Source organism: Artemia sp. Qi Xiang Cuo, chromosome 11 (genome assembly GCF_049724085.1).
Source record: "Artemia sp. Qi Xiang Cuo chromosome 11, ASM4972408v1, whole genome shotgun sequence".
NCBI lineage: Eukaryota > Metazoa > Arthropoda > Branchiopoda > Anostraca > Artemiidae > Artemia > Artemia sp. Qi Xiang Cuo.
In genome coordinates this window covers 36825369-36837253 of record NC_142804.1, presented here as the reverse complement: position 1 = coordinate 36837253, position 11885 = coordinate 36825369, and the positions used below count along the sequence as shown (strand labels likewise).

The window sequence follows — 11885 nt, the reverse complement described above, 5'->3', positions numbered from 1 at the left end:
GGAAATTGTAAATTGAACTAGAACTTTTTATCTTCCGGGAAAATATTCACAAGTATGGTATTACTTTTTCCATCTTCCACCGAAAAATTAGAATTGAACTTTAAATTTCTTTATGTCTTTGTGAAATAAAGAACTGAATTGGAAGATTTTTGTTTTCTCTGGAGAAATTAGAATTGGAGCGTGTTCTTTGGTAAAATTCAGAAGAGATCATAAACTTTTCTTCACTTTGTAGAGAAAATTTGGAACATTATTTTAAATTTTTTCATCCCCTTGAGAAAAATCTGAACCGAAGTGGAAAATTTTTATATTATTTGGAAAAATAGAATTGATTAAAAACTAATTTCTTTTTCATTGAGAAAGTGGGTGAAATGGATAAGTACTTCAAGTTGCAAAATGGGTTTAGGATGGACATTAAGAAAGTAACTTGCTCTGAAATGGTCTTTGAAAAGTATTTCTTAGTGTTGAGGTAACCAAAATGTTGTAAACTACAGTTGCGGATGAAAAAAAAAAGTACTTCAAGTCGGAAAATGGGTTTAGGAGGGACATTAAGAAAGTAACTTGCTCTGAATGGTTTTTGAAAAGTATTTCTGGGTGTTGAGGTATCCAAAAAGCTGTATGATCTGGTTGTGGTGAAAAAGATAATTACTTCAAGTTTTAAAATGTGTTTATGAGAGAAATTAATAATGTATCTTGCTCTGAAATGGTCTTTGATAAGTATTTCTTGGTGTTGAGGTATCCAAAAAGCTGTAAAGTATAGTTGAGGGTGAAAAAGATAAGTACTTCAAGTTGGAAAATGGGTTTAGGAGGGACATTAAGAAAGTAACGTGCTCTGATATGGTCTTTGAAAATTATTTCTTGGTTTGGAGGTATCCAAAAAGATGCAAAGTATAGTTTTGGGTGAAAAAGATAAGTAATTCAAGTTGGAAAACGGGTTTAGGAGGGACATTAAGAACGTAACTTGCTCTGAAATGGTCTTTGAAAAGTATTTCTTGGTGTTGAGGTAACCAAAAAGCTGTAAAGTATAGTTGTGGTGAAAAATATAAGTACTTCAAGTTGGAAAATGGGTTTAGAAGGGACATTAGGAAAGTAACTTGCTCTGAAATGGTCTTTGAAAAGTATTTCTTGGTGTTGAGGTAACCAAAAAGCTGTAAAGTATAGTTGTGGGTGAAAAAGATAAGTAATTCAAGTTGGAAAATTGGTTGAGAAGTGAGATTAAGAAAGTAACTTGCTCTGAAATGGTCTTTGAAAAGTATTTCTTGGTGTTGAGGTAACCAAACTGCTGTAAAGTATAGTTGTGAGTGAAAAAGATAAGTACTTCAAGTTGGAAACTTGGTTTAGGAGGGACATTAAGAAAGTAACTTGCTCTGAAATGGTCTTTGAAAAGTATTTCTTGGTTTTGAGGTATCCAAAAAGCTGTAAGGTATAGTTGTGATGAAAAAGATAAGTACTTCAAGTTGGAAAATGGGTTTAGGAGGGACATTAAGAAAGTAACTTGCTCTGAAATGGTCTTTGAAAAGTATTTCTTGGTGTTGAGGTATCCAAAATTCTGTAAAGTATAGTTTCGGGTGAAATAGATAAGTACTTCAAGTTGCAAAATGGGTTTAGGAGGGACATTAAGAAAGTAACTTTCTCTGAGATGGTCTTTGAAAAGTATTTCTTCGTGTTGAGGTAACCAAAAAGCTGTAGGGTATAGTTGTGATCAAAAAGACAAGTACTTCAAGTTGGAAAATGGGTTTAGGAGTGAAATTAAGAAAGTAACTTGCTCTGAAATGGTCTTTGAAAAGTATTTCTTGGTGTTGAGGCATCCAAAAAGCTGTAAAGTATAGTTGTGGGTGAAAAAGATAAGTAATTCAAGTTGGAAAATTGGTTTTGGAGTGACATTAATAATTTAAGTTGCTCTTACATGTTCTTTGAAAAGTATTTTTTGGTTTTGATGTATCCTAAAAGCTTTAAAGTGTTGTTTTGGGTGAAAAAGACGAGTACTCCATTTTGGAAAATGGGTTTAAAAGTGTTATTAAGAAAGAAACTTGCTCTGAAATGGTCTTTGAAAAGTATTTCTTGGTGTTGAGGCATCCTAAAAGCTGTAAAGTATAGTTGTGATGAAAAAGATAAGTACTTCAAGTTGGAAACTTGGTTTAGGAGGGACATTAAGAAAGTAACTTGCTCTGAAATGGTCTTTGAAAATTATTTCTTGGTTTTGAGGTATCCAAAAAGCTGTAAGGTATAGTTGCTGTTGAAAAAGATAAGTACTTCAAGTTGGAAAATGGGTTTAGAAGGGACATTAGGAAAGCAACTTGCTCTGAAATGTTCCTTGAAAAGTATTTCTTGGTGTTGAGGTATCCAAAAAAGCTGTAAAGTATAGTTGCGAGTGAAAAAAGATAAGTACTTCAAGTTGGAAAATGGGTTTAGAAGGGACATTAGGAAAGCAACTTGCTCTGAAATGATCTTTGAAAAGTATTTCTTGGTGTTAAGGTAACCAAAAAGGTGTAAAGTATAGTTGTGATCAAAAAGACAAGTACTTCAAGTTGGAAAATGGGTTTAGGAGTGAAATTAAGAAAGTAACTTGCTCTGAAATGGTCTTTGAAAAGTATTTCTTGGTGTTGAGGCATCCAAAAAGCTGTAAAGTATAGTTGTGGGTGAAAAAGATAAGTAATTTAAGTTGGAAACTTGGTTTAGGAGGGACATTAAGAAAGTAACTTGCTCTGAAATGGTCTTTGAAAAGTATTTCTTGGTGTTGAAGTATCCAAAAAGCTATAAAGTATAGTTGAGGGTGAAAAAGATAAGTACTTCAAGTTGGAAAATGGGTTTAGGAGTGACATTAAGAAAGTAACTTGCTCTGAAATGGTCTTTGAAAAGTATTTATTGGTGTTGAGGCATCCAAAAAGCTGTAATGTATAGTTGTGATGAAAAAGATAAGTACTTCAAGTTGGAAACTTGGTTTAGGAGGGACATTAAGAAAGTAACTTGCTCTGAAATGGTCCTTGAAAAGTATTTCTTGGTGTTGAGGTATCCAAAAAGCTGTAAAGTATAGTTGTGGGTGAAAAATATAAGTACTTCAAGTTGGAAAATGGGTTTAGTAGTGAAATTAGGAAAGCAACTTTCTCTGAAATGGTCCTTGAAAATTTTTTCTTTGTGTTGAGGTATCCAAAAAGCTGTAAAGTATAGTTGCGCGTGAAAAAGATAAGTACTTCAAGTTGAAAAATGGGTTTAGAAGGGACATTAGGAAAGCAACTTGCTCTGAAATGATCTTTGAAAAGTATTTCTTGGTGTTAAGGTAACCAAAAAGGTGTAAAGTATAGTTTCGGATGAAAAAGATAAGTACTTCAAGTTGGAAAATGGGTTTAGGATGGACATTAAGAAAGTAACTTGCTCTGAAATGGTCTTTGAAAATTATTTCTTGGTGTTGAGGTATCCCAAAAGCTGTAAAGTATAGTTGTGAGTGAAAAAGATAAGTGCTTCAAGTTGGAAAATGGATTTAGGAGTGACTTTATGAAAGTAACTTGCTCTGAAATGGTCTTTGAAAGGTATTTCTTGATGTTGAGGTAACCAAAAACCTGTATAGTATAGTTGAGGGTGAAAAAGATAAGTACTTCAAGTTGCAAAATGGGTTTAGGAGGGGCATTAAGAAAGTAACTTGCTCTGAAATGACTTTTGAAAAATATTTCTTGGTGTTGAGGTATCCAAAAGCTGTAGAATATAGTTGTGGATGAAAAAGATAAGTACTTCAAGTTAGAAAATGGGTTTAGGAGGGACATTAAGAAAGTAACTTGCTCTGAAGTTGTTCTGAAAAGTGGATCTGGAAAATAGGTTCTGGAACTTGTTCTGAAAAGATATAATAAAGCCATAAAAAAGCATTAAAAAATGGAGAGGGGACTCTTTGGGGCCCGGGGAGGACCTTTGGGGATCCGGGGGCACTTGAGGGCCGGGTGGTCCTTTGGGTGCCCGGGGGAGCTTTGAGGACCAGGGGAGGACCTTTGGGGGTCGGAGGAGGGCGTTTGGGGGATAACATTTCGAAATTTTTACTTTTTAGTTTACTTTTTTTTTTGCGGTACAACCCTGCAGCGCATCCTGCGGTGCTTTCCTGCGGTGCCTCCCTGTGGCACATCCCCTGCGGCGATTTTCTGACCTATGGCGCATCCCTGCGGCACATCCTGCGGCGCTTTCCTGGCCCACGGCGCATCCCGGCAGCGCTTCTCGGGTCCGGGGGACCTTTGGGGGCCGGGGGAGGGCCTTTGGGGCACAGGGAGGGCCTTTGGGGCACAGGGAGGGCCTTTGGGTGCCTGGGGGACATTTGGGGACCGGTGGAGGGCCTTTGGGACCCCGTTGGTCCTTTGGGAGCTCGATGGGCCTTTGGGGGGCCCGGAGATGGCATTTGGGGGTCTGGGTGGGCCTTTGGGGCGCCGGTGGCCCTTTGGGAGCGTGGGGGGCCTTTGAGTGTCCGGGGGGCAGTTGGGGGCCTGGGGGACATTTGGGGACCGGTGGAGGGCCTTTGGGAGCTTGGGGGGCCTTTGAGGACCGGGGGCTTCCTTCGGGGTTTGGGTAGGAGGATTGGAACCCTTTGGGGTTGGGTTAGAGGACCTCACAACACTGTTCAAATGAAACTTGTGTATTATAACGACCACAGAGTTTCACCTTTAAATTCTCTTCTAAAATCTCTTCAAAAATCTTCTTTAAAAATGTCTCTATCTGTTTCGCCGAAATAGTTCCATAACCTGTCTAAAACAGTTTCGCCCAAATAATCTCTAAACGCAAATTCAGCGTGTTCCTTTGTTATTGGCATCTCTGCGCTAACGCATTTCAAATTAATAGGAAACCTTTTCGCGCGCTAAAACAATTCATCGCTAAGATGTTTCTTGCCTAATTGTTTCCATGTCCTTTGGTTATTAATATCCTTTGGAGTTCGACCAGTAGAACTGTTCCCGAGGCAAAGACATTAATGATTTGGATCTATTCCTGGAGAAATGTTTCTAGGCGAAAATTTTTAAAGTCTGACAGATGATGTCATTGATTGATTGATCTGTCAAGAAAGGGGAAATTAATTTGTTGTTTCTAAGGGGAATTATTGATTCACGATAGGTGAATTGAGGTCGACTGCACAGGTGTTCCAAGGTTGATGTTGTTGTTGTTGCAAGAGCACGCTCTCAGCGAACTTTATGTAAATCAAGTTCACAGGTGCTACTCGTGACAGGACCACGTGGTTTATGGTTTTCCAAGTGAGAAAGTTCCTGTTTTTCCAAGTGAGAAAATTCCTGTTTTTTCATTCTCCGTGACAAAACCATAACCCACGTGGTCCTGTCACCCTGTTTTTCAAATTCTCACTGACAAAAAACATAAACCACGTGGTTCTCGTGCCAATATATGGTGTTAAAAAAAGTTGTAGGTGGCAGCAGGGGTGCGTGACACGATTCAATAAGGCCATTCTACTAGTATTCAACTGCTCCTGGAAAGTTTCTCTCAAATTCTCATCCTGGAGTCTACCAACATCATAACTTCCTGGGAGCTAGTTACTCTTCCAATATGTCAGCTATAAATTAACCCTCGACACTACTAGATGATGATCTTTACTTTTAACATTAATAACGGCACTTCTGTATACCCTAGAATCGTGTATTGATCCTGCCAGTCTTCGGTTTACTATAATATAATCAATAAGGTTTTCTGTCTTGTCACTATGTGGATACCCTGTTAACTTTTGAACCATTTTATGACCAATCACCGTATTGGTTATAACTAGATTGTTATACCTACAAAGTTGCAAAAGTCTGTATCCATTACTGTTTTCTTTTCCTACACCAAATTTACCTAAGCTGGGATACCATCTATCCCTATTTCCATGGGCGCCCATATGGGGGGCAGGGGGGGGCTCTTGCCCCCCCCCCTGGCTGAATGATGCTGCCTTGTTTTTATATTTTTGTTCTGAGATTTCTATTATATGGCATTAAAAGTAGCAATTAGACGTAGTTTGCCCCCCCTGGAATTCAGCTTATGGGCGCCCATGCCTATTTCTACCAACCTGGGCGTTAAAATCTCCCAGTAACAACATCATATTTCTACCTGGGACCTTGTCTATTTGCTCCTGCAACTGTAAGTAAAATTCATCTGAGTCCCTAGTATCTCCGTCAGTCGGTTCTACAGGGACGTATACTACTATAACTGATACCCTGAACTTTCTAGTTATAAAATGAACAATTAGTATTCTATTATTAATACCTTCCCAGCCTAAACAAGACTTAGCAGCTTCCTTATTCATCATGAGCCCTGCTCTCTGTCTATGTACCCCATCCTTCCTGCCTGAGTAAACAAATTCTATATCACCTAATTTCATACTTCCTACCCCTGGGATATGAGTTTCTGAAACTCCTAATAAATCCAGTTCGAATCGTCTGAATTCGTCAGTCAAAATGTCGATACGATAGTCATTTTTTAATGTCGTAACATTCCAAGTTCCAATTTTCATGTTCTTTAAATCATTGAAATTATTTTGGCCTCAGGAAAAGCAATGATCCCGGATACCAGTGCAGGACGGGGATCACATATCTTCTCAAGTCTACACCGAAGTGCTTAAGCCAGCTTAGAACCAGACAGCAAGAAGTCCCTGGGACATCCATGAATGGAGGTTTTGTGCAATGCTGGGCCCATCTTGGTCACAATATGGTTTTCAGCACTTGGCAATGCTCTTCTATCAACAAGAGTCAAAATCCTGTGCAGACAGTCTCAAGCCTATTACCTCCGACTCATTATATATTCATGCCTACAAATATTATGCTACTACGAGGAGACCCATTTTTTAACCCACAATAGATAAATTAGCTAGGAAGAGGTTTTTCAGCCCGAAGACACCCGTCAAAACATACCAAGCCCAGAAGAATTGTCCATTAGGCAGAATCCCATGCGAATGCTGTTTCGTTTACTAGGCTATGATTTCCTCGAGGGGCGCCACTCCTCAAGTGGGAATAGAGTTGACCGCAAGGTCCCCAGTCTTGCAGGTACCCGGAAAAGGTACCTGCGTTTTCGAAAGTTTTAAAACAAGAAAATCTTACATTGAACTGATAGATTTAAGGAAGTAAAATACACTTACCTATCAGGGAAAATAATTTGACATGAGCAAACGAGGTGAAACAGGAAGTATTGTACATTTTCGCAATTTTGCCATTAAATAGGCTTACCTATTTACTTGATGATAAGGTATTGAAGGCAGTATATTCGTATAATTACTAATGTTGAACATGTCCGGAAGTCTAATGGACCCCTTTTTGCGTTTTTTATATTAAAACTGAAAATAGCTTAATTGAAAAAAATATCCGCTCCAAGTACAGAATGAAGTTGAAACTTCAAGCAAGCAACAGCGTTGAAGTTACTTAATAATGTTTTGTCCTTGCTCTCCCTAAACGACACAAAATCGGATAAGGGTAGACGATTCTGCAGCTCACTTCAAAGTTAAGAAAATTTCCCTTTACGATTAGCTGGAAAAGGTAAAAGATGGTTTAAACTGTAATGAAGATAAACCTGAAGTAAATATTGATGCAGCGATCAGAAAAGTTGAGAAGTGTGTAGAATACAATTGGCAGATCCTTTCTAACAAACAAGAAAGGGACATGTGTGACTATCTTGTTACTTGTTGAGTTCGTGATTCGTTAATGATTCATAGTCTTACCTCAAACGATAGTAAAAAGCCGATCTTTCAATATGCTGTCGCGAATGAAATTAAAGCCAAACCATTTTGGACAGAACAAAAAAGTGCTTCAAAAGACTGGCTTTCTCGTTACCATAAATGTACTATAAAAGTACCATAAAGGTACTTTATAATACTATAAAGATAATTTTGTACTACAAAAATGATCTGTTTCTGTCCATGGTTGAATTATGCAGATTTATCTTGGTTTTGACAAGATTTTGGAAGAAACTATAATTCAGCTAGGGGAAAACTGGGGTCTGGGGGGACTGAGGTCTGGGAGGGGCAGTTGCCCCTCCCTTCTTAGAAATATGATTTCTAGAGCAAATGCAGCCTTTGCTCTAGAACATTTATGAAAGCGTTGCCGGTCTTCAAAAGACAATCCTAATCTCCTTTTGCTTGATAATCACAAAAGCCGCCTTTATCCAGGATGTATTTTCTGCAAGGGAAACGGTATTGTTTCTCTAGCTTTTCCACCAAGCTGTTCCAACCGACTCCAACCCTTAGAAATTGGTGTTCTTAGTGCTTTAAAGAGCAGTCTCAAGCTAAAGTTCAATGAATGGCTCCAGCTAAACCCTGGTCATAGGGTATTTATTCACCATGTGGCTCAGCCCTACCTAGAAAAGCATTCTCCAGCCAATACCACTTCTTCATTCAAAAAGGCTGGAATTTGACCTTTCGACAGAAATGTGTTCAGTAACGTAGATTTCCTTCCATTAAAAGTAACGGACCAACTTATTCAAGACCAAGCCAGTTGAAATCAGGCAAATGCAACATACCTTTGGAAAATGACAAAATTTGCCAATCTCAGGCCAACGTTGATATTTTCTACTCCTGGAGGATCAGCTAACGCCAGTTCTGCTCCCCTGTCTTCAACCACCAACCCATAAGGTCAGTTTCTCAGAATAATCCCAGAAATGACTAGTCCTTTCCTATATGTATGGGAAGTTTTCACACAAGCTCTCGTATGACACTGCAAAACCGGAAGAACCAGGATATTCACTGATACCCCAGAAAAGAAAGAAATTGAGGCAAAAAGTGCGGAAAGGGCAAGAAAAAAACAACCGCAGAGGATCTCAAGCTGCGCGATTCATCTGATGGGTCATTACACCTTGGCGAAGAAGACAACCATGATGACCAGCCGTTCAACCCATCTTCCTTGTCAGTTTCGACTAAAGAAGTCAAACTACTGATACGTTGGCTTAGTCCAGGATATTGCAGAAGGTTTTAATGCGCGATTAGTTTAATGCGCAAGAAAAGCGAAAATCTGGTCCTCCTCGAGTTGGAAGATGTTGCAAGTATATACTTTTCTGATATCCTCCCATGTCTGCCAAAACCTTTATCATGCAGAGAAACAAACAGAGTGCTTCAAAGCTTTTGGTTTGAATTTGATTTCTCACCACACAATATCTCTTAGTCAACCAAGCTGAGGACGTTCTTTTTCCTTCTAAATTTTCATTTTAATAATTCTGTACAAATGTGTTCGAAGTAGAAAAAAACTTTTTTATGGAAGAATTTAGTGTTTTTATCTGACTGCAAGTAGATTTTTAGAACTTTTTCAGCTTGTAAGCTTCAAACCTCAGCGTGTCCGAACCAGCCCCACCAGATGGGGTCGGTTTGGAATCTTTGACCAAAAGAATAAATGTAGATTTTGAGAAAATTTGAAGAACAAAAAATCTAAAAAAAAATCTAAAGTATTCCTGATTCTAAGAGTTATATAGAGAACATAAAATTTCCGTTTTCCAGTCATAAACAAACATAATATTTGTGATCGCCTACTTTTGTTGGGTTCAACTTCGACCTCCCCTAAAATTATTTCTGCCAGATTTCTGTTGCATACCACACATTAGCCCAAGGCCGTTTGTCCCCTCTTCTGAACTACTAGGCCTATAGGAACAAAATCCTTACTTCAATACATGCAGAAAATTTCTTTTTTATTGATTTTCAGTTTCAGTTTCACTGCTTACAGTTGCTTCCACTTTCACTTCATCCCATCCCTTAAATTCTGTGTAAAAGCTTCCATGATTTTGATGCCATTTACAAATTATAGAATTATTTTCCTTTAATAGTTGGTTGAAATTCAAAATACTTTCAATTTGAAAACAAAGACAACAAAATCAACCAACGTTTTTATATAGTTTAGAGTTATATCTGGCCCCATTGATGGAGATTGGGATGCAATTAAAATGGCTTTGATTATTATGCTCATAAAGAGCATTAATGGGGATCAAATGGTATATGCTATCTTTTTTTTTCTATTTGATTTCTGTTGCATAAGCAAAATTAACCAGGGAGTGCCTATCTTACACTATATATCTCTATGTAATTATCTGCAAATATTTTGAATGAAATTACCCCAAGAGACATTAATAACACCTCTTGAGCAATCCATCTTATTCAGTAAGGTAATTCCTTCTAGGTATTCCGTGTTCTTCTTACACATGCTTGCATATGCTTGCTTAGTCATAGCTTAATAAGACTCAAAAGGCAAAGCCTATACTGAAACTTAGTATATCTATGAGAACCCACGCTTTCATTCTTTTAATTAAGCAATTTTTTAGGGAATTAAAGGGCGACATTGAAACTTAAAGCTAAAAAAAATTTTGGCTTCGCAGATGCACACTATTATATCAACAAAATTAGTTTAAATAAGCTAACTCTAGATGCACATCTCTCGTCAGTACCACTAGGTTCGGCAAGGGTCAGCATCAATTTAACTATGGAGTTCAGGGTTCAACATATACAGACCTAGGAAAAATTGTGAGGATATGTGTCTAAACAGACCACCCCCTCTAAACACACACATAAACTTTGACTTTATGTTTCTCATTTAATCTGTACTAATAGTAAAATCACATCATATTATTTTGTAACCACTATGATTTCGTTTTCAAATATGATTTCTTAGTTTAGAATTATGAAAAACAAGAAGATATATAAAAAAAAAAAAAAAAAAAAAAAAAAAAAAAAAAAAAAAAAAAAAAAAAAAAACAGAAGTACAGCTTGCGAGGATGTGCCATAGCCATAAAACAAAATTCTTACTAGCAAACAAATAAATAAACAACATTGTATCGCCTAAAAAAACAACTGGTTTTAAAGATCGTACGATTTCCACTAGAAATGCAAGCTAGCAGGTGTAGTTGTCTACTGTGATAATAGCAAAGTTACCGGAAACGTTTCTGTATTGACACATACACACACACGGAAAAAAAACCCAACAAACACAAAAGAAACGTAACTAGTGATCTATAAAAATATATTTACATAATTTGAAATAAATAAAAAACAAAAAAACACGAGACTGTTTGTGTTCAATGTTTAAAGTAGATCAATCGAACTTGAAATAATAAACCCGGATGCTATTGGATTTCATTAAAGACGGAAGAGAGGGGTGGATATATATAGGTTTGAGGCTCATGGCTCAAAAGGAGCTCAAATCTAAAACAGTGGCCGCAAGTAGTAGTAATTTCTTGCAAATTTGTTGGGAACTACATTCGATAAGATGCTCACAAGTAGTGTTGTCAACCAGGTACAATTTTGCTGTCTTTGGTAAAATCTGGAGGCCCTGGTAAAATTCAGTAAATTTGGATTTTTTTTGGTACAATACATAGTTTCCTCTAAATTTTGGTGTTACTTGCTCCTTTCTTACTTGGATATCTGTTCAAGTTTTAGTTTATCAAAAATTTTCTTCTTGTTGCGGCAAATTTTTAACCCGCTGTTCCGATGGTACAAATTCTCCTCTCGCGGTACAGTTCTACTCGGAAAGCGGGTACAATTCACTTCAATCCCTTGGAAACGCTGCTCACAAGTAGTGCATCCTAGACGCATTGTGGTTGTTTTAAAATGCTGATAAGAAAGTTCACTTTTTATAATATAAAAAAATATTTCCGTCTTATTCCTTCAATTGCTTATTTTGTTGTTTTAATATATGGTATAATTGCACTTACCGCTGCCACGGGGTTCACTATAGTAACTGTATCTGAATCTTTCAAAGGGTGAGATTTTTCCTCGTCAAACTCGTAAGTGAATACTTCTTTATAGATAATTGTTCCCTGGGGAGTTTCAGCTACCATAACTTCTCTTTTTTTATGTTCCCTTTATAAAAATGTCAAAATTTTAGAAGTTTTATGTTATTCTGATATTTCTCTGTGGCCTCACAGCCACAAACCACTCTGAAGAAAAAAAAGGTAAAAGCAACTAACAAACAAACAAA

General features: G+C 37.4%; 1 protein-coding gene across 2 annotated transcripts in view; it reads right to left on the bottom strand.

Moving 5' to 3' along the window:
- Positions 1 to 11885, bottom strand: part of LOC148946941 (lysosome membrane protein 2-like) — a 206086-nt gene that overhangs the window by 37000 nt on the left and 157201 nt on the right. For both annotated transcript variants that reach the window (XM_089096747.1, XM_089096748.1), the window contains exon 5: positions 11620 to 11767. In XM_089096747.1, the coding sequence (XP_088952873.1) occupies positions 11620 to 11767 (148 nt within the window). The remainder of the gene's footprint in view (positions 1 to 11619; positions 11768 to 11885) is intronic.